Source organism: Microchirus variegatus, assembly GCF_963457635.1.
Source record: "Microchirus variegatus genome assembly, chromosome: 6".
NCBI classification, from domain to species: domain Eukaryota; kingdom Metazoa; phylum Chordata; class Actinopteri; order Pleuronectiformes; family Soleidae; genus Microchirus; species Microchirus variegatus.
Genome location: NC_139807.1, coordinates 33,414,748 through 33,438,063, shown reverse-complemented (window position 1 = coordinate 33,438,063; position 23,316 = coordinate 33,414,748). Strand labels below are relative to the sequence as shown.

Genomic DNA, 23,316 nt, shown 5'->3' with positions numbered 1-23,316 from the left:
GCGGCGCTTCTTTCGCGAACCTCTGGGACGATGTCAGAGTGTAACCCTCCGCCTGCGGTAGATGTGCTGAGGCTCGAGTAGCCACCATTTTGCATGCTTAGTGTGTTCCTCCCTCCATTGCTAATAGAGACGGATCCAGTCATTTTCTGGCATCACCGCGGCGAGTAAGTATGTTCCCGGGGATTATGTGTCGACAGAAACGCGCGGCTCTTGTCTTAACATGCGAGCGGTGGCGTGGTCGTTCGGTTCGTTTCGCCGTTGACAAGTGAGTGTAGCGCTGCATAGGAAGTCGCAGCCCTCAGTGCACCGGGGTTGTGCCTGTCAGCGGCTAACTAGCCCGGCTAACTACCTGCTGTGCTAGGGATATGTGAAGCTCCACAGCCGCTGATGTTGTCACTGTCATCGTGGCAACGTGTTTGGTATAAGTCATGCTCCACGTCTTTGTAGAAACACCACACATGTGTCGATGTTGTCGTTTGTTCTGGTGGAATTGTTGAATGGAAAAAAAGTCCAGAAACAAACGGAGTGGTCAGGTAGCTAGCTTACGCCAGATGGGACTCGCTAGCTTGGCAATTGGAAATGTTTGAAGAAGGCCTTAAAACTGCAGCATGTCCTCATCAATCTGCGGCCACAGTCGGTCTCTGACGGCCCCCGACAACATTAAGACAGGACTGTGGTGCAGGGAAATGCTGTTGATATCAGCGTTGAGTTTAGGAAATGTCAGCCAAGGTGAAGCTAGTGCTGTGGTGACAGCGCTTTCTCTGCGAGTACGAGTGTTAGCTCGCTGTTAGCTGACGTGCAAGGTGCACTGTGAGTTCGTCAAGTGTCATCAAGCGTTTAATTTAAGGCTCTCGTCATGAAATTAGACTTTACGAACATCTGATAATGAGTATTAATGAGTTCGTAGTTGGACAAAGTTGTCTTATAGATGTCTTCGTATCCACGTCGTTTATTTGTGTCTTCAGGAAGTTGACTAATATTGTCTGAGTTTGCCTTTTAATATGTGGCTTGGTGATAATATAGTGTTTTATTAATGAGTTTATTTCATAGAGGGATTTTTTTTCAGTTTCATGGAACAAGTTATTCAGGTGACGCTAAGGAAGTCGGCTGTAAGTAGGAAGTGAGCAAATGCCTGTGACGTGAGGTGTTCTGGACACCTGTATTATGAGTTTTCCTTTTACTGCTAAATACAAATAACCACCTTCAGTCTCACAATGACTCACACATGTGATATTTCCCCTCAGGTTAGCAGATAGTTAGCATTCAACAGAAGCCCAAAAATGTCCTTCCATGTGCAGAAATCGACGGCCATAATGTGAAGACTTAATGGCTTAAACAAAGCAACTGTGACCTTAATTAAAGGCACTTAACCTTTATATCTGCTGGCATTAATATTGCGATAAACTGACATCATGCTTTTTTAAGACGGTGGATCAAGTAGAACTTAAACATTGAGTGTTGCCACTTAAAGGTGCATTATGTAATACATTTAAAGCAACTGGCCATAAAATCCTCCTAATATGTCACAGAGACTCAGGAATAATGTTCATATAACAAACTGAACTCACCAACAACAACGATACAGACAAAACATGCGTTAAAAAAATATTTTGCAGACTGCAAATCATGTTTATGTTTTGAAATCATGTTTTGGCATCATGTGGCGCCACCTTCCGCCGTCTACCAGTCATTGCACTCAGTAGAGTCTCAGCTGCCGAGCAACCACGGGTTGAACCAGTTACGTGAGAAAAGGAAACCTAAAAGACCTCGGTATTTTGAATTTGAACGTCGTAACCGTTTTTGACCACATTCTTACATATGGTGCCTTTTAATGCATTTTTGTTTACTTCAATATTCTCACCTTTTTTTTTTTTTAGCAGCAGTAAGCAGTAATAAATCATGAGCACAGCTTCTAACACATTTGACGTGCGTCATTCATCACAGTAAGAAGAGCCCCCACACTGTTAGTGGTGAAAATACGTTCTTTTGGAGTTAGCGGTCGGTAACAAGAGTTGCTGTTTTTTATTAGCATTGCCTGTTGGCTATTTAACAACCAACAAACTCAAATAAATAATTATTTGTATTGGTTAACTGAAGCAACAATGTGGCCTAGGCCTAGGATATAATCTCTTGTTTGCACACAGCTATAACATTATTAGACCTCCATGATGCTGCAATACGTTTTCCAATGGACTCTGGTTTAGCTATTTGTTCAAGTAACTGACAAATAGTTAAACTTTAGTTCAGTACAAGAACTTATCTGCCACTGCTGACCAACAGGCTACGAATAGAAGTCAATTAATGTGTTGAACATTTATGTAATTGTGCACCATGGTAGGAAGAGAACTTTGGCTAATAGTTTGGCTAAAATAGTGTTGCATTTATGAGATATGTATAATGACTCTTTGAAGTGGGACCCTCTATTTGTATTGGACACTATGAAAAATGTACAAATGTGAGTTAATGTCAACAATCTTCACCATCAAATACATGTAACATCCTCTGTGCAGAGGATATTTGAGCAGGATCCACTTCTCATCACAATTGGTAGAGGAATCTGTTCTGTGACGTTTGGTCTAGATTATGTGTTGAGGTGAGGAAGGTGATCATGTTGCCCAAGCGCTGGTGTACGTTCTAATCCTTACTATAGCTCCCTGGTCCTTTAGTTAACTCTCAAAGCACAAGATTATTATTTAATGGTTCATGAACTTACAACAGGAATGACTGGCACGCCTGTCGAAGCCTGGGCAGTTCTGCATCGCTTGCATCTACACTGCGTAACGTCTGGTTTCGGGTCAGTGCCACAAAAAGAACTAGAACATTGTTCTTTAAGGCGTACACAGTACACCGGTCTGCTTCAGAGTTCACCAGCATCACCAGTAAATGCATGTTACCGCAATACAGTTAACAAACGGTACCATTTACCAACTGTGGGGGGGACTCTAGAGCATTTTGTTATTTTACGGTAGCATAGTAATGGTAATGAGCATTAAAACTGATAGACACCTTGTGCTGACTGTGTCTACAGACTCCTTTTATCCTCGTGCTTTTGTTTTTTTCTCAGCTTTACTTACATTACAGGAAGTTGTTTAAAGACGGTGTTGTTTGCCTCTACTTTCCCATGAGGTCCAGTCTTTTGAGATTACTTCAGGTTGTGTGCATTTCTCCCTGAATGCTCACTCACACCTCAATTATCTTAATCATTTCCTGTAGTTAAGGCCACATTATACTTCTCCGACTGCGTAATGCGTTATCCGACTACATAACCGCAGAGACCTCTCGAGCCTTCATAGTTCATAGTTCAACAACAGTTCTGCGCAACTGTTGTTGTTGTTGTTGCAGTGGAATAATATTGAAACAGTGGCTGTTTCTCACTTTTCTGTGTCCTGGAACGCAGTTTAAGTCTAAACATGTGCTGAGTGTATTAAGATATGACGTATTTATAGTTTAGCTGCTACGTTGTCGGCGGTGATCAGCTCCGCCTCTGTGGAGTGCACAGAGCAACGTTATCTCGGCCTGTCCTGAGGACCAATCGCAGCTCTTGCCGTCTCCGTTGTCCCTTGACGGACACTTAAAAAATATTTTGTGCAGCCGGAGACGACGCAGAGGCTCTCTGACAGGCTCTCAGGCAACGTAGAGGGGTCTGTGTAACCTAGCACTTTACACAGGAGTATAAATTGGGCTTTAGTTGGTGCGTCACCTTTTTTCCCCCCAAGTTTTGTAGTGTCTTTAGGGTCAAGAACTTCAACCTTCTTGTGTGTGTTAAAATTTAAATATATATGGTCTTAACTTGGCTCAAGGTGCAGAAGACAATATTTAAATATGGATGAAGGAAGCACATGTAAAAGCTGACGATACATTTTTTATATATATATTTGTTGATATTGCATGCTTGCTCTTTAGTGTTATGTGTTTTAAGTGGTATCAATTATTTTTGCTGCGTGGAGTTTTCTGACTCGGTGAAATAAGATGTATTCTTTGTTGGTACTTGCTGGTATTTGTACATGTATATACTGTAGAAGTCGGACAAATTAAGAGACGCAGTGCAGGCTACAACAGCCTGTCAAAGTGAGCATGGAAAATGCTTCTCCCCAGTGTTGACTGCATATTTTTCATCTTGTAGTCGTATATTATATACGGCTTATAATATTTGTGCTCCGATCTCCTCCTTATACAGTCCTTGTGGCATTCAATAATCTAATGTAAAACAATTTTGACTATGTTCAGTCTCTTGAATCTCAACAGGTTGAATAGTCCCTGTAGTCAAAGGGAGGAGCAGCATGCCTTTTGCTTGTTGCTGGTTGCCAGGCTTTGAGAGCGTATCTACACTGGTGCCCCAAATCTCCCGAGAGGAAACGCTTGCTTTGAACCACTCAGAATACAAGCACACCTACAAAGTCACTCTAAATATTTACGCTTAATTGCATATTTCTTCAAAAAGCGTCCGACATACCTCCTTGCAATGTGTCATAGTTTCTGTAGAGCAGCTAAAATGCAGAATTTGACTGTGACTGATGCATTTACTGACTTGTTTTTGTTCGTCAACCTTTCGGCTTTGGGCAGGAACCTGCATAGTTTTGTCATGGTTCAGATATTCTCAGGGAAATGGAACTGTTTTGTTTGACACAGTCTGCAAATACTGTAGTTAATCATCTATGTGGTCACCACCCTCAGCTGTAATAAGTGTGTTTTGCATGCCTTTTTAGATACAGGTGTTAAATGGATGCCAGTGCGTGAACAGTGCTTTTTCTAACATATATGTCAACAATATTTAAGAAAAGTGCTTTCATTTTTAGGCCAAATGTGAACATAATAGTGGGAAAAGGCCCTAAATCTATAACTACAAATGTTTATACTGTCCAAATGTCTTAGTAGGAATAACATATCAGGTAGTATTTGAAAAAGAGACAGCCCTGGTCTGGTCCCTCATCTGTTCAGATGATTCATCCTGGGACAGGTCCTGTCAGAATGTGATCACAGTTAATGCAGTAATGGAGGGAAAAGCACCTACGAAGCATTTTTGCAGTTGACCAAGGTGACATAACTGTATTCATGGCATTTTGTTGTTGTTGTTGTTGTTGTTGTTGACATCACGCATTTTGCTGCTCTAACAGATTGTAGACCCGTCCCCTATGATCTGCAAACTCATTCTATAAACTGAAACCGAGCCAAACGGATCTTGGTGAAATATGAACGAGTGATTATCCTGCAGCTGAAAGAATGAGGAACTTTAGTTTAATAAGCTCACAGCAGAGGCTGGATTGACTTTTCTTTAATGTATACACATTTGATTAGAGGCTCAGCAGGAGACGGCGTGCCATGATTCATGGAGCCCAACACTGGGGCCATTCAGCTCAGGTCATTTAAACGGTGTTACCACAGACAGTAGATCTCTGGCTTTATTAAATTTTGGCCTTGGCTGAGCACCCGGGCCGTGCTGAGCGACTGTTCCTTTGTGAATTACAGGGACTTCTTTGATTCTTTAGAAACCACTACTTCATTCAATGAAGGATGTCCTCATTCTTTTTATATCTGTATCATTTTCCTCCCTGGACTGGCATACTTTCAAGTCATTTAATTTAATCTTGTTATGGATAGTTAATGATAATGCGGTAGGCAGCTTTTTCCCTGGGCGATTCAGATATAAATACTGCAACCTACACAGTGTACAGGTTTAATACATGCAATTAGGCAATGCAGCTTTGTGTAATGTCATTTTCTGATTTAATAACAATCAAATCTGTTGATCTTTTGTGCCAGTGTGGACGCTGATGTGGCCCATTCATTCAAGGCCAAATGGTTTTGAACTCAATGGCCTCATAATCACCTTAGATTAGATTTTGTGTCTTTAATCTGTAGCTTTTGTTGCACATTGATATCAATGATGTAGTGAACTCTAGCTGTTTTTTATTAACATTGCCTGTTGGAGTAATATTGACATGACCATTCCTTTACTGACCCTCTTTCCACCTGGTATTAGAATGTTTTCTGTGATCAGACAGTGACCGGATATTGCTTCAACACATGCATTTACCACACGCATCTCCAGTGGTTACATCAAGATCCGATTGCTATCTGATCACAGTCGTGCCGATAATAAAGGCAGCCTACAGACGTACTAGTAACAAGAAATGACAATGATGCAGATAGAATAAGGAATGCTGTTATGCATCTGACAATAAGGTGAACATGGGGCTGAAAGTCAGTTTTATCAGAGCTTTTTGTTCACAGTTGATTCTCAGTTTGTGGTGAAGTATGCAGCATATATTCAAACATCTCAATGTTCCAGACTCTCAAACGCTGGGCTCGTGTGGACGGTGTGTGTGTATTCAGAGCAGAACTGATGATGTGTGTGAAAGTTTTATAGGTCATGTCTAGTGAGAACGTGAGCAGCAAAACTGCTTTATAAGAAAAATACTAGTTACGGTTGAACCGAGCCAAACAACGCTGTTTTTTTGTGTGTTAAACTTCTTTTAACATCCCGTGTTATTACCATTATTGAAAATCACAGGGTAAATATCAGCATGCTAATGGAACACGTATTGCTCTGATGCTGAGCATGGCAGCAATCCAGTAAGAGATAAATGCTAACCTCGCTAACAGGTGCTGTGATTGTCATAGAGGAAAAAGGAATCCTTTATCTTACTTTGATGATAAAACGCTGCACTGACTAACTTCTGACTGTTTGAGGCTCGGCCGTTTTATCAGACACTAATGAGCGCCGTCTCACATTAAACACAATTACATCATCAATGAAAACAGTTCTTCACTTCAGGGTTAGACACTGAGATGGAGAAATTGCCTAACGTTTCAGTTGCTGGAGCAGCTTCATTATGTTGACAGATAAAAGTTAGGTAAGAGACAAATGTCCTCAGCCTCTCTCGTTAAAGTCTCATTCTTAAACGAGGTGAATCAAACTTGGAATATAATTTCTCAAAGCTCCTGGTAACCATGTAAACTGATGTGTAAAGATGTCGATACTCAGTGGAATTACTTCTTAATCCAAAGACCCGTTAAATGCACCATCTCTTGGATGAAAGAGAAATCTAATTTCATAATTGAAGCTGGATGCTGCAGCATGAGTTTTCCTTATTAAAGGTTTAACTCTTGTCCTTGTGTGATCTCATCCCTGTGTCTTTTCTTGTTGTTCTTCAGAGAATGCCAGCTCCGATCAGACTTCGGGAGCTGATCCGGACTATCCGGACAGCACGGACCCAGGCAGAGGAGCGCGAGATGATCCAGAAAGAGTGCGCTGCCATCCGCTCGTCCTTCAGAGAGGAAGACAATACGTACCGATGCAGAAATGTGGCAAAGCTGCTATACATGCACATGCTGGGCTACCCAGCACACTTTGGCCAGGTCTGTTTGTTGTGGCTTGGATTTCCGGAGACATTATTGTCAGAATGCTCTGGACAGTGTTGATGATGATGATGTGACTCTTGTTTTCCAGCTGGAGTGCCTGAAGCTGATTGCATCGCAGAAGTTCACTGACAAACGGATAGGTTATTTGGGAGCGATGCTGCTGTTGGATGAGAGGCAGGATGTCCATCTACTCATGACAAATTGCATTAAGAAGTAAGTTTCGGCGAATGTTCTAGGTTCATCATAATTATTATTATTTTTTTTTTATTGTCTGTTGTGACTTATTCGACTGTCTTTTCCCCACACCAGTGACTTAAATCACAGCACACAATATGTACAAGGCCTGGCCCTGTGCACTTTGGGCTGTATGGGTTCTTCAGAAATGTGTCGTGACCTGGCAGGAGAAGTGGAGAAGCTCCTGAAAACATCTAACTCCTACTTAAGGAAAAAAGTAAGACTGACTTTTGTCTTCTTGTTTATATCTGATGGATTAAGGGCCAATTCCAATTCCTATTCCTTATTTTGTCACTTGAAATGGGACACCCCTTAAATGCAGATACGTCTCCAGACTGTAGGGGGCAGAATAACGCGAAAGCTGCGTCATGTCTGTCAACTCCAAAGAAGAAGAAGAAGAACACATTAACGTCAGGATTATTTATTCTGATCCGTTTGTCAGTCAAGTTATTAGGTTGTCAGTTAGTTATAAGATGATACTCATACAAATATTCAGCTGACAGTTACCACACACCACGACTTATTGAAAAGTAAACCACACCGGCCGACTATTGACAAAAGATGGTAAAATAAAAATAAATGTTACGCAACAATGACGTCAGTAATCCATAATATGGGCCTAAACTAAGATCATTTTTATATTAACAAAGAAAATACTTCATTTGTAGCGTACTCGTTTTGCTGCTTTCGGCGCCATCTTTGTTATGTCAAAACATGCAATGCATTCTGGGTAGCCCTTGCTCCCAAGGGTGGTCTCGGAAAATCTCAATATTGAGGGCGATACAGCGATTAAACTTGGCCTCAACTTAATTTTTCTGAGAATCGGGACAGCACTAGCAGGAGCGGGGATTTTTTGAGATTGAGGGTTAAGCAAGGAATTGGAATTCACCCCTAAATCTAGGTGTTGTACTGTAATTTAAACATGATGCAGTTTCTCTTCACACTGAGATAAAATCCTGTTCTGTGGTCTGAGCTCATTTCTATTGCTTTTTCCTGTGTGTAAATATTTGACAGGCAGCATTGTGTGCTGTTCACGTCATCAGGAAGGTTCCAGAACTCATGGAAATGTTCCTTCCAGCTACAAAAAACCTGCTGAGTGAGAAGAATCATGGTGAGTTTTCAAAGTTTGTTCGGATACCGTTGCTGGCTCCGAGGAAATGTTTGTTCTCCGCTCTTCAGTCTTTGTCTGCTGGTTTCCTGCTGCTCGCAGGGTTTTGCTCAGAACAGCTGGACAGCTGTGTCCTTTGCAGAGGACGGCAAAATTAATGAGTCTGTCATAAAGTATGGGCTCATTTGCTCCTAACAGAGGGAGGGAGCTATGCTACGAGACAAGTGATTGTTTTTAAAATAGCACCACTGGAATAATGAGTAGCACTATTTATTGATATGTCAACATTGAGCGTCCTGTAGTGGATGAAGATAAATGACCAACTTACTCTGTGAGATACAAATAAACTACACTCTTTCTTATTATTACTTGTAAATGTTGGGCCACAAAGTCATCAGTTTTTTGTGGCGTTAGAATTCCCTTTCATTTTCCCTCCTGTCCCACAGCTGCGTTTTCTACAAGGCCCCGTTAAGTTCAGGTCACGAGGAGACGACGAGTCTGTGTAGATTTATGGTGCCGTCACCTCAGGTCCTCTGTGGTTAATCATACATGGATGCATTTTTTGTAGTGCTGTGCAGTATGTTAACGCACGTTAACGCACGACACGTTTCCATGGCGACCGACCGGAAAAAAGATGCGCATGACGTCATGTTTACGTGCCGCGACACCGGAATCCAGGCACTGTTTACCAGTTAGCTCCGTTAGCTCCTTTAGCTGCGTTAGCTCCTTTTAGCGCCTACAGTGGAACTGGAGCGGTCTGTTTATTAAAGGAAAAAAATAACCAGCGTTCCTGTGTACTGTGTATGTGTGCCTGTTTTTAAAGTTTAGCGTTACTTTTAGGGGTGGGGGGAAAATTGATTGATTGAGCAATTCTAATCATTCACGATTCTGAATCGATTCATAAACTTCAAACTTTTACTATTTTTAAAAACCACAAAACACCAGTTTGTGTTATTTGTGTACAGTTTATTTTGTAACTTCTGGGAGAAAAAGGCAGCTCGTCTAAGCTTTTATTTATGCAAGTTATTTTTTGAACAGTAAGTAGGTTTTTATTTGTTTTGAATGAATAAATGTTAACTTTTGTCTTAAGTTTGCCTTTGTGTGATCACATTATCACATTATCTAATACAAACTGGATTGTTTTGATGCCATCATTTGCCTTAACACACTATGCATTGTATCAAATTTTGAATCGATAATCAATTTTGAATCGAGAATCGTGACCCTAAGAATCGGAATCGAATCGTGAGCTACCCAAAGATTCACATCCCTACCAGGCACCGTTTACCAGTTAGCTCCGTGAGCTGCATTAGCTCCTTTTAGCGCAGTTAGCGCGCCTACAGTGGAACTGGAGTGGTCTGTTTATTAAAGGAAAAGAGCATCGCTGACAAATAACCAGTGTACCTGTGTACTGCGTATGTGTGCCTCTGTTTTTAATGGTTTGTGTAAACTTTAGACTCATTTTGTCAGAAGTCACGTGAACATGACGTCATCTTTTTCCAGTCAGTCGTCATGGAAACGGGTCACGCTCGAGTTCATTCCTGCTTTCCTTAATAATCTGATCAAACTTGTACCATTGAGATGTTGAAACGAATATTACCGTGATAATTTTTTGTACAAACACGATGATCCTCCAAACTCGAGTATCTCATTTTCAGATTGTACTTTTTTATTTTTGCGTCATTTACAAAAACCAACTAGAACACATTCCCGTATTAATCCGTCTTTAATCTTTAATCCTGTCAGGTGTTCTCCACACATCAGTCGTCCTCCTCACTGAAATGTGTGAAAGAAGTCCCGACATGCTGGCTCACTTCAGAAAGGTACAGATGGATGAATCTTTTTGTCCAGACGGCGATGCAAAGCATTTGTCTTAATCTCACGTCACATTTCATTCTCCCTTTGCACATTTCTTTTTGCTGTAACTGAGCGACTTGAACATGTTTGGATTGCGCTGCAGGTTTCCTCTACTCTCAAAGTATGTCTCGATCATTTTTCTCCTACCTCTGTGTTTTTTCTCTTGTATTTCACCTGCTGCTGTACTGCTCTACTCCTGCAGGTGTCAGACGCACCGCTCCTCATGATCACGATCTGAATATATTATTATTTTGAGCTCTCTGAAAGTCAATGATTTCCAGTTTCCCCTCCCTAACATCTACCTCATATTTTTTCTGTCATTTGTCTTTGTTACAATTCCTGCATTGTGTTAGAATGAGAAGGTAAGAGTACATTCTGATAACTCATAGCTGGTGCATGCTGTAAATAGTAATCACTCCTCACAGTCACCTCAGACGTCACCAAACTCGTGTTGAGTAATGTCATCTTGTGTTTAATTTCTCATTTTTGATTCCTTTAACTTGCACAGTGATCATTAATTTGTCAGTGTTTTTGAAAAAGTAGAAATGATTGGTTTTTTTTGGCCCATTTGTCAGATACATTTTCACTATTGTTTTCATTTGCCTAAAATACACTTAATTTGGTCACTGTGTTTAAAAGCAGTTGGGTGGGTTTGTCATCACAGGTGTTTTAACCAAGAGCAGATGTGTTTTTCTTTACTTTGCCTGTGTCTTTGTTAGGGATTAACTTGTCACCTGTTTAGCTCGGGTGTAATTGTGCAGAGGTCCACGAGGTGTGTAGTTGTTGTCAAAAGGGAAATAAAATGGCTGTGTTGCCTTTTAAGACACAGGGATTAGTTTAGAACTGTAGTAGTAGAGGATTAGTAAGATTTATATTTGTTTAATCTTTGCATGTTCTATAAAGGAACCTGCTGTGGATTATTCAGTGTGCTGTAGTTTGGTAATAATCAACATTACCGATGAGGAAAAACTATAGAACTTATTGGGTTCGGTCTTGTGCTTTAATGCTGGATAAGACTGTGTCATTCACTTAAGTTTATGAAGTATTAGCATGATGTTGTTCATACCAAATTAAATTCTAGGCTCAAATGCAAATGGGTCTATTTAACTCTTTATAACAGAAATGTATGTGTATAATTTCCGATTTCTCGAAGCCAAATAGGTTCTAACCTAATATTTTTATGCAATCAAATGTTTAATTTTACTGCATCGAAAATTGATTATTAACCATATTGCTCTAATTCTCACTAAGCAAGAATTTCAAACCCATACGCTCACACGAGTCAAAAATAAGAAATGATTAGATTTAAACGTTCTTGAATTGCGTTTATGTTGGTAAAAGTACACACTTAGTGACGCCTCTTCTGTTTTCTGTCGTTGATCTTTTCGTAGCTGGTTCCACAGTTGGTGAGAATCCTGAAGAACCTCATCATGTCTGGATACTCTCCTGAGCATGATGTGTCGGGCATCAGCGACCCTTTCCTGCAGGTAACTGTCGTCTCTACTTCGGTCTAGATCAGGGCTCTGCAACCTGTGGCTCTTCAGCCACTCTGCAGTGGCTCCTTGTATCTTTAGAGAACAAGGCGACAAATAAAAGTGTTTTAATATGTTGTTCATCACATCCAACGTCGACGTAAAATGCAATATTAAGTAGACATTTGGATGTCTTGTCCATCTTTGGATCCACATGCCTTTTTCTCAAGTATGAACGACACACAATCCAAATGTTTGCTTAATTTATTTCAAAGTGGGTTCATTTTAATTTCAATAATTTGTCACAAACAATGAAACAATGGAAGAACTAGTTCTACATCAATATGCATTTTATTTTTGCTCTGCTTTATAAGAGGTGGGGTATAAACAGAACATTTTGTAGTTCTTAAAGTTCATAAATGAAACGGACTATTACTTTTTTATGTATTATATCTGCATTAAAACCTTTATTGGGTTGTTTTGCGGCTCCAAATGGATTTTATTTGGGTGGAGAGGCGACAAAAATGGCTCTTTGCATCTTAAAGGTTGCAGAGCCCTGGTCTAGATGTTTCTGTGTAATGTTCTTATGCCACATCACACCACAGGTGTTGACTAACCTCTGATGATCCAATGACATTCTTGGTTAATTTGAGGTGTAAATAAGAAATGTTAGTGGCAGCAAAGGAGCTAAAGAAACCAGAATGATTCTGTGGAGTTATAGTTAATTCAAATAACAGGACGTGACGTGACTGTCTCCTTGTTTGCACAGGTGCGGATATTGAGACTACTGAGAATTTTAGGCAGGAGCGACGACGACTCCAGTGAAGCAATGAATGACATTCTTGCCCAGGTTGGACATTTATCCGTTATCTTTGTGAAGTGAATGAAATGATGAAGCGGTTTTTCTCCTGACACGTGAACTGTGTGCACACCCGCAGGTGGCAACAAACACAGAGACGAGTAAAAATGTAGGCAACGCAATCCTGTACGAGACCGTGCTGACGATAATGGACATCAAGTCAGAAAGTGGACTGAGGGTGAGTTGATTTACGTGAAGAAATAAACGAATGTGACGACGTCTGATCTGAACATTTTAAAGAAGAAATCGACGTCTTTCCTCTCTTAGGTCTTGGCCATCAACATACTCGGACGCTTCCTTCTTAATAATGACAAAAATATTAGGTGATTATTTCACCCACAGAGTTCACAACCATCACGATGTTGCTCTGAATTTCTGTTGATTTATTTAAAACGATCTTTCTTCTGCAGATACGTGGCTTTGACTTCTCTACTAAAGACGGTACAAACGGACCACAATGCAGTGCAGAGGCATCGAAGCACCATCGTGGATTGTTTGAAGGACCTGGACGTATCCATCAAACGGTGACTCGCCGTACTTTCATTTATTTCACACGTTTTCTTTGTGTTTTTCCCTTTTCTTTTCTGACCTTTTGTCTATCTTTGGTTTTCTCGTGCAGACGTGCGATGGAACTGAGCTTTGCTCTGGTGAACGGCAACAATGTTCGAGGCATGATGAAAGAGCTGCTCTACTTCCTGGACTCCTGTGACCCGGAATTCAAAGCCGACTGTGCATCGGGAGTCTTTCTAGCTGCAGAGAAGTATGGCTCTGACTTCACAACACCTTATTATAGTCGTCAAATGGCTTTGTAGTAAACTGATAACACGTTCTCTGTGACCTTGATGTTTGAAAAGACATTAAATCATCAGTACACCCAGCACAGTCACTACTGAATCTGCATTCATCAAAAACATGCAGGTTTAATCGGTCGGTTGTTTGCAAAGAGGGAAAAACGTTCAGCACTAAAGCATTGAAATGCTGTATGATGATAAAACGAGTGATCCATCGTCTGACAGACCATGTTGATACCAATTGTTTTCTGACTGCATTTCTCTCCGTCGTGTATTACATCCCGATGATTTGTCTTCAGTCTTTTCATGAACGCGTTCTTCACGTTCCAGGTATGCACCTTCGAAACGATGGCACATAGACACCGTGATGAGAGTCCTGACGACGGTACGTACGCCTTCAGTGTCTGATGAGTCGCTGTGAAGTTGTAAATAAGTGTGTCTCCTTTGTCGCAGGCGGGGAGCTACGTACGAGACGATTCTGTTCCTAATCTCATCCAGCTCATCACCAACAGCGTGGAGATGCACGCCTACACGGTGCAGAGACTCTACAAAGCTCTGCTGGACGACATCTCACAGGTCAGCTGTTCAGATCAGGGACGTCTCGAGTGACGGAGCGTAAAACCACACATTTGATTCAGTCAGTTTTTAATAAGTTTGTATGATGTTTGAATGGTTTTTCTCTGTGTTCTGTAGCAACCTCTAGTGCAGGTAGCATCGTGGTGTATAGGAGAGTACGGGGACCTGCTGCTGTCTGGACAGTGTGAGGAGGAGGAGCCAATCCAGGTAAACCTGGACCAATCACAAACACTCAGATTTTAAACAAACCTCGGTTTTAAAAAGAAACACCAGGAAATTAATGTTTTTTCTTTTGTCCTCTTAAATCAAGGTGACTGAAGATGAAGTCCTGGACGTGTTGGAAGGACTCCTGGCGTCTAACATGTCCGCACCTGTGACCCGGGGTTATTCTCTGACTGCCATCATGAAGTTGTCCACTCGCTTTAGCAGTGTAAAGTAAGTCATGGTCAAAAAGAAACGCTTTGTTTTGAAGCGTTTAGTTTTGTATTAATAGAATAGGGGTAGTATTTTTGTAGAATTGTGCTTCCCAACCTCAGTTTCACCTGAGTCGAGTTGTTTCCCTGAGTTGTCACATGTCCACCTCTGACACTTGGTCCAAGTGGACGGCGGTTTTGGAGCTTAAAAACGCAAAAAAAATGAAGCCACCCTCCAGAGTGGAAATCTTAAAAATGCTCCACCGTGGCGTTCTCGTCTAAAGGGTTGAAAAGTGAGCTCTGAGCTGCTCACGCTGGCTATCCTCCTGTACGCTGACGTCAGATCCATGTGCAGTACAGACAAACGACAACATGTGGGATTATAATCCATCAGTCGGACATTCACGTCGCCTTAGCTGCTACTTCACGCTACAAGAGAGAAGTAGAAGGAAGTTTCAACGCTCCTGCTGTTGTTGTATGTAAGTGCTTCACAGCGCCACCTAGCCACCTAGCATGCATACTACATCAAATTTCACACACTTTAGCGTCACCGTGTGCGTGCAGATATCCACCCAAAGACGCTCGTCTAAACGCGAAATAAAAAGTGGGAACACAACGCCACTTTTGAGGTTTGTGTTGAGATCGTTGTCGTGTAAAGCTAGGCTAATTCTGCACGTTTTAGACCCACCCGTTACATTCCCAGAATGTAAAAAGTGTCCGCCATCTTTGCTAACAGTTACGCTAACAGGACCAAGTGTCACTGGTGAGCACGTAACAAAGAAAAGAATGAAGATGTTTCTCAAGTCAGTGGAAACTGAGGTTGGGAAGCACAATTTTACAAAAATTCTACCCCTAATCTACTAATACAATGCTAAATGCAAATCGGTGAAGTATTCCTTTAACAATAACTAATAACTCCTTCTCATCTGTTATGTGTGTGTTTGTAATATTCAGCCGAATCAAGAAGGTGGTGTCCGTGTACGGCAGTAGCATCGACGTGGAGCTCCAGCAGAGAGCGGTGGAGTACAACGCTCTTTTCAAGAAATACGACCACATGAGGTGAAACTCTTGAAGAACATTCACACATTTAATTTGCTCCCGTGTTTTTTGGCGTGCTCCTCATACCTGACCTGTTTATTGAACGCAGGCCAGCTCTCCTTGAACGAATGCCCATCATGGAGAAAACGGCCACTAATGGCCCCACAGAGATCGTGCAGACGAACGGGGAGGCGGAGCCCTCTGCTCTGGAAGCAAAACATCCACCGCCTGTCACCCAGCCGGCCAATCAGGTTAGGACAGGATTCAGGTGGCGTCTGAAATGTTTTAATCACAGCAAATGATTCAGCTTTTTAAAAACGTGCCATTGTTGTGAGTTATGACTGCGGTGCAGGTGCTTTATCGTGATTATGTGTTGTCCTCGTCTTCCAGGCTAATGATTTGTTAGACTTGCTGGGTGGTAATGATGTGGTGCCCGTGATTCAGACCACCATGCCCACCAAACCCGCCTCAGCTGGAGGAGAGCTGCTCGATCTGCTGGGCGACCTTTCGCTAACTGGTATGGTCCGAGTCTTTTTACGTAACCACACACGGTGAGGACGTGAACTTCTATTTGTGTCATCTCAAACCCTGGTGTGTTGCTCTCCCTCCCCCCCCACCTTAGGAGGTCCAGCCCCTGCTCCCTCTGTGCCCTCCTCCCAACCTCCTTTCCTCTTGGACGGCCTCTCCTCACAGCCCCTGTTTAATGACGTTGCCCCTGCAGGTGAGAGTCCGCTGAACATCCTCCTCCCCAGAGTCGTGTAAAGAATTGTTTTAGAACGATGCGTCTTTCCCTCTCTGCATTCAAAGGTATCCCTCCGATGATAGCGTACAACAAGAACGGTCTAAAAATAGACTTCACGTTCGAGCGAGCGAACCCCAATCCCAACGTCGCAGTCATCACCATCCATGCTACCAACTCCACAGAGTCGGAGATGACGGAGTTTGTTTTTCAGGCTGCAGTACCAAAGGTAAGCGCACACGAGTTCACTGATTCCCAAGGTGATTGTCGTGGCCTCCTGGTGGGCTATTAAGGTACTGCAGGTAGGCATTGAGAGGTCATAAAGTAAACACAGAAAGATTCTCATGGAAACCCAGCTATTGGTTTATTAGTTGTCTTATTAATAGTGCTGGGCACGTTAACGGCGTCAACGTTAATGCAGGTGATGTCATGTTCACGTGCCGTGGCACCAGAGTCCATGCACTGTTTACCAGTTAGCTGCGTAAGCTCATTTGGCGCCGTTAGCGTTAGCCTACAGTGGAACTGGAGCGGTCTGTTTATTAAAGGAAAAGAGCAGCGCTACAAATAACCAGCGTACCTGTGTATGTGTGCCTCTGTTTTTAAAGGTTAGTGTTAACTTTAGAGACTCATTTTATCAGAAGTCACGTGAACATGACATCTTTTTTCCGGTCAGTCGTCATGGAAATGGGTCATGCGTCAAAGGTGCATTATGTAATAAATGATAAAATCCTCCTAATATGTCACAGAGACTCAGGAATAATGTTCATATAACAAACTGAACTCACCAACAACAACAGTACAGACAAAATATTTGCATTAAAAAAAATATTTTGCAGACTGCAAATCATGTTTGGCATGTGGCGCCACCTACCGCCGTCTACCAATCATTGCAGTCAGTAGAGTCTCAGCTGCCGAGCAACCACGGGTTGCCAGTGACTTCAGAAAACGAAACCTAAAAAAACTAGATGTTTTGAATTTGAATGTAGTAACTGTTTATTGGCCACTTTCTTACATATGGTGCCTTTAATGTCGATGCCGTTAACTCGCCCAGCACTACTTTTTGAAACATTTGAAAGCAAAATTGAGTCACTTGAACACACCGAGTGTGTGTGTGTGTGTGTGTGTGTGTGTGTGTATTTAAATTGTCCACCATTGCCTGCTTTCCTCAGACATTCCAGCTGCAGCTCCTCTCACCGAGCAGTAATGTTGTCCCAGCACTGAACCAGGGATCTGTCACACAGGTCATCAGAGTCCTCAACCCACAGAAGGTCAGTTTGTCCACATGTGTTTAACCGTACGTGATCATATCCTCTGTATATATAATAAACAGCATCATCCTCACACGTTTACAGCAACAGTTACGGATGAGGGTCAAGCTGACGTACACCCACAAAGGCTCGCCCGTGCAGGACCTGTCTGAGGTGAATAACTTCCCCCCTCAGTCGTGGCAGTGATGATCGGCTGCGTCTGCTGCTCTTTAAAAAAAAAAAAACCCACCACCACCACCAAGGGAACTATGAAAACGATTTCCTTTCACTTCCCTCCTCTCTTCCAATGGATCCCCCTGTGACATCCGTGCACGCTGCTGCCCTCGAGTTGCATGGGAAGCAGCAGAGCGTCCGACGAACGCGGGAGAAAAAAACGCAGATGTTACGGAGAAAAAAAAAAAAAACCCCGTCGACGATCGGCGTCGCAGAGAAAAATTTGGGGAAAACATATCAATCGGCAAACTTTATAAACTTTTCTTTCCTAATTAGGTTTTCATGATCTCTTTGCCTCCAAGTACTGTTTTGTCCACTAACACCTTCACCACACACACACACACACACACATCACTGTAGAGTCATCATGGTTCTCGTTTTAATTTAGAATCCAAACTCTCGGCTTGACTTTTTCTACAAATCTCTGAAAGGTCGATCATCGAGTGCATCGTCGTCTCCTCTCTGACCCTCCACACCACCAGTGATACGACTTTGTCTGAGTTGTATACGTCTTTGAATTACATTAATTTGCTTCACGCGTACGTCGAGCATCGTTAGGATCACGATCGCACACCGACTGAAGCTCACGGGGGGATTTTCCACGACTTTGTGCTTTAAAAAGAGCGTCGAACGGATCAGCGTTAGCGGACAGACGAAGAGGAAACGCTCAGACCTGCTCTCACGCGCCGCTCTCATCTGATCTGTAGCTTTAGTTTTTAGAGTTGGTGAATATGAAAGTCAACGGTTCATTTGCTTTACATCACGATCAGTTCGTTCATTCATTCACTGAGACGTTTAAACTGGTCTGTCCTCACAGTGTAGATACGTTTCAGATGAATCGAAGTCACCACGCACATACATGAAGATGATGAAGCTCGTTATGAATGTAGTTACATGCACTGAATGCCCCCCCCCCCTCTCTCTCAGTCTTGTTTTTATGGCAGTCTTCTCTGACGGAGACGCTCGTCGTCTTTATCAGCACTGTTTTTGTGACACTGTTTGATTTCTGCAGTAATCTGACTTTAACTATTTATGCCTGATATCAAAGTGATGTGCCTTTTCTGACTAAAGCCCCTGAACTCTGGAGTTGTGTATGAGCTTTGTGAGTTTGCTCGTGTGCTGATTGTGTTTTTGTTGTTTTGTTTTTGTTTTGTTTTGGTCCTGAACGATCTGAATTGGCGTCGCGTCATTACGTCGAGTTCTGTGACGAGTCTCCACGTCTTAATGAGCGAATAATAATAGACGGCCACAGAAATGTGACGATTGATGATTGAATTCCAATTATACGTCCGTGATTTTAATAATTCCCCCCTCTGTCGGTTAAAAACACTGATTGGATGTAATTAATCAATGAGATCTTAAAGACTATGGCAGCTAACAGATGTAAAGTGACACTGAGAACTGGGTCAGGTGGTTTCTGTGACTAATACAACACTGTGTTCTCTGTTAACGTTCAGTCCATCCACAGCTTCGCGTCTGCATGATGTTCATTAACTAACGAGCTGAACTTTCTATCTTAATCCTCGGATCTTCACTTCAATCAGGCTCTTTATTCTTCTTTATTCTTCTTCTTTTTTCCTCCGTGCTTCACTTTCTTCTAACTTCTGTGACCAAATCAGAGAGACTCTTAGCTTTGGAGATATTTTTCAGCTATGATGTGTATATTATGGTGAAAACAATTTCCCTCCTAATTTTTCCTCTTGTTTTTGTTTTCCTGTACATATTGAGGGCTTTTACACTTTGTCCGTGTCTCTTGTTTCTATCTTTCATCCTTTTTTTAGACGCCATTTTCTAAAAAAGAAAACCCAAACAAACGTTCACCGTGTATATTGTCTAAATAGATCCGCTCATCGTTTAAATCGTCCAATCGGACGACTTCCCCGTTACCATCGTCATCATCATTGTCGTCAGTAACTCACTGTAAAAGATATATGATCTGCTGCCTGTACATTGTATATAGTTGTAAAACAAACAAAAAGCTGATCGGATTAAATAAAGAAAGAAAGAAAGAAAAACCCACATGAAGAATTAGCTAGAAAGTATAATTATATGCATATATTTACAAAACAGAATCTTAAAAAGGACGGATGCTGCGTTTTATGATTTAATTATTTAGCAAAGACGTGAAAGTGAAGGGTTTAAATCCGTCTCCACAGACGCCGTGTGAACGATGCACTGTACTACTGAGAAACCTGACCTTTGACCTTTGACCTTTGACCTTTGACCTGTGTGTCCACGCCGACCTCTTCATCTTGTGCTCGATCGTCTTGCTGATGTTTTCCATCCCGAGCGAGCGCTCTCTTACTGTCTCACGTCTTCACCTGAACGATAGGGAGTCGTTTTATCTCGTCTGGAGCTGATAGTTTTGGCCGTTCCTCTTGGATCAGTGCAGCGTCTTCTTTTTTGTCTCCATCCCATCATCACCGACGTTATAATAGCTTCTTTAAAAAGGCGATTGTGAGGATATTGGAGCGAGATGAAGGCAATAGATCCGTGTTTTCTGTTTTCATTTCTCTTTTTTTGAGGCGTTGCTTCCTCCCCAGAGCAAACCTCACAGGCCAAACCTGTGCTATGAGATAACGACCACAAGGGGGAGCTGAGCAAAACGACCACAGGAAAAGGAAAGATTCACACCTTTACATCACGTCCAGTTCATTCTGTGTCCTTGTTGTTGTTGTTATTAATGACATCTGGGTTCTTTCAGCGATAAATGTACAAATGAGCCCGACACAAGTGCTTTGGAAGGTTTTAATTTAAAAAAAGAAAGAAATGGATCCGCGTACATATACGAGTGAGAGTGTGTGTGGCGTCTTTTATCGAAACGGGACATTTTTTTGGCTGCAATTTCAACTTCCAGCTTGTGAGCTGCATGTGGAAAACCAGTGTAAATAATGTCATTTCTTCTTTTTCTTTTTTTTTCTTTGAAATGCAAAGACGTTCAAAAGTCTAAAAACGGTTCACACCACTTTCACGTTCACGGGGTCGGGACGAACGCCGTGTTTTCAGAGCCAGCTCAAAGTGCACATCCTTCGTTTGGATTATTCCAATAACTGATGATTTTTGTTGTGTTTCTTTTGTTTTTCTTTGTTGGGTTTGAGTTGCGTGTGCAAAGGGCTTGGAAGAGCATTTAAATTATGACCATGTTCAGTTTCCCTGTTAAATCCAGCAATGCACCCATTGTGACCCCCCCCCCCCCCCAGGCCTGTCCTGACTGTAAAACAGTGTCCTTTCTGATTTGTTTTAAACGTAAGGTTCACTTTGGTCCAGTCAGGTTTGACATGTTGAACTGAACCCTCGTTCAGCCGCGTGGCTTCAAGGTGAGTGTGAATGTCAGACTGAAAGTATGAAAAGATGATTAAAGATGAAGTTGTAAACTATTAAATGGGATATTTTCAATTTATGCTGTGTATTCTTGTCTTTGGGTTGGAGAAATGATCAAGCGAATAAAACATCAAATAAAACATCTATTATGGATTATTGTTTGGTTTTTGTTGTTTTGGGTTTGGAGTTTATATATAGATCTATACATATAGATATAGATATATATCAAAATGTTCTCAGCTTTTATGTGGATGCTGTTTCGAATGAAGTCATGTATTCCACCAGCTATAAGATAAGTAGTTTTTATACCAGGTATCTGAGAAAGTACTGAGCTCTCACAGTGACACCATAATCACCAAAGATGAGGTAAGATTTATTTTTTTCATTTTCTATCCACTCTGATCACATACTCTGGTATAAAACAGTAGAAAAGTGTGTTTTATTTTCTTCGAGCACCACCAGAGGACGCTCACGTACCACTGATGGTACACGTGCCACAGTTTGAGCACCAAGGGTTTAGATCGATGGAGCAAAATGTTACCAAGACGGTGAACGACAAGGACACGTGAACGACGAGGACACAGGTGAACGACGAGGACACAGGTGAACGACGAGGACTCAGGTGAACGAAGAGGACACAAGTGAACGACGAGGACACAGGTGAATGACGAGGACAAGTGAACGACGAGGACAAGTGAACGACGAGGACACAGGTGAACGACGAGGACAAGTGAAGGACGAGGACTCAGGTGAACAATGAAGACATATACTTATACATACATATACATACACATATACATATACATACACATACATATACATATACATACACATACATATATATACATATACATATATATATATATATACATATACATATATATACATACATACACAAATACATATATATACATACATACACATATACATATAAATACACATACATAGATATACATATTCATACACATACATATATATATACATGTACATATATATTCATATTCATACACATATACACACAAATATACATAAATACATATAAATACACATATACATATATACACATACAAATATATATAATGTAGACACAAAGACACACACCCTTCAGTGAAGTGTTGTGATTTCTCCTCATTGAGCTCTTCCTCCTCCTCTTCCTCCTCTTCCTCCTCTTCCTCCTCAGCTGATCGACACTTACAGTCTGATCACATCGATCGATCGGTATCGATCAGTGTGATCGGCTCCTCCTCTCAGCGGCTGGCGCCGTGGCCCCGCCCCCGTCATGTTTATTGATGAGCTCGCGGACAGTCGCGGGCCTATGATGTGACAGCGCACACACACACACACACACACACAGTGTGTGATGGCGTCTCTGCTCCGTCACGGCAGGAATGTTCTCTTCTCTGTGGAGATGCTGCAGTCACGTACCCGCCGTTCACAGACATGAGACATGGCGATGGAGGACGAGGATCGAGCCGCTGTGGTCACGACTAACACCGCGGCTCATGGAGGAGGAGGAGGCGGCGGCGCTTGTATCGACAGGCAGCCGGACACCGTGGTCCAGCCCGCGGGTCCGGGCAGCCGCGTTCGTCCCGGAGCTCCTGCTGCGGCCGGGATCCGGGTGTTAAAGGCAAGTGTGACCGAGGAGGCTTTGTGTTGTTGTTGTTGTTGTTGTTCTTGTTCTTGTTCTTGTTGTTGTGTAGAAACATGACAAAGTGACACACACACACATGACAGGTTTGTCACAGATTACAGGCAGAAAGAAGAAGAAGCAGCAGATTACGTAAGAGCAGAGATATCAGGTGGTTGATGATTAATCTGAGCACAGGAGATGATGATGATGATGATGACGGCCATTCAGAGGGCCAATTAACACACACACACACACACACACACACACACACACATACACATACACACATTCTTGTACTTGCTGCATACTTGAGACCAGGTAAAGGTCCTCACTGGCAAAGTGAGGACCAGCATTTACACTTTATAAATCAACACAATATCTATCTATCTATCTATCTATCTATCTATCTATCTATCTATCTATCTATCTATCTAT

General features: G+C 42.0%; 1 protein-coding gene across 1 annotated transcript; it reads left to right on the top strand.

Moving 5' to 3' along the window:
* Positions 1-44: 44 nt before the first annotated feature.
* ap1g1 (adaptor related protein complex 1 subunit gamma 1) lies at positions 45-21,345 on the top strand. Its single transcript, XM_083890937.1, has 23 exons — positions 45-164; positions 7,156-7,359; positions 7,451-7,575; positions 7,672-7,813; positions 8,611-8,707; positions 10,451-10,527; positions 11,953-12,048; positions 12,803-12,883; positions 12,972-13,070; positions 13,160-13,215; positions 13,303-13,416; positions 13,512-13,652; positions 14,014-14,068; positions 14,137-14,259; positions 14,377-14,466; positions 14,570-14,694; positions 15,627-15,731; positions 15,820-15,961; positions 16,101-16,227; positions 16,333-16,431; positions 16,518-16,678; positions 17,619-17,717; positions 17,802-21,345. The coding sequence occupies exons 2-23, from the start codon at positions 7,159-7,161 to the stop codon at positions 17,901-17,903; spliced, it is 2,457 nt and encodes an 818-aa protein (XP_083747063.1). The 5' UTR covers positions 45-164; positions 7,156-7,158; the 3' UTR covers positions 17,904-21,345.
* Positions 21,346-23,316: the final 1,971 nt, after the last annotated feature.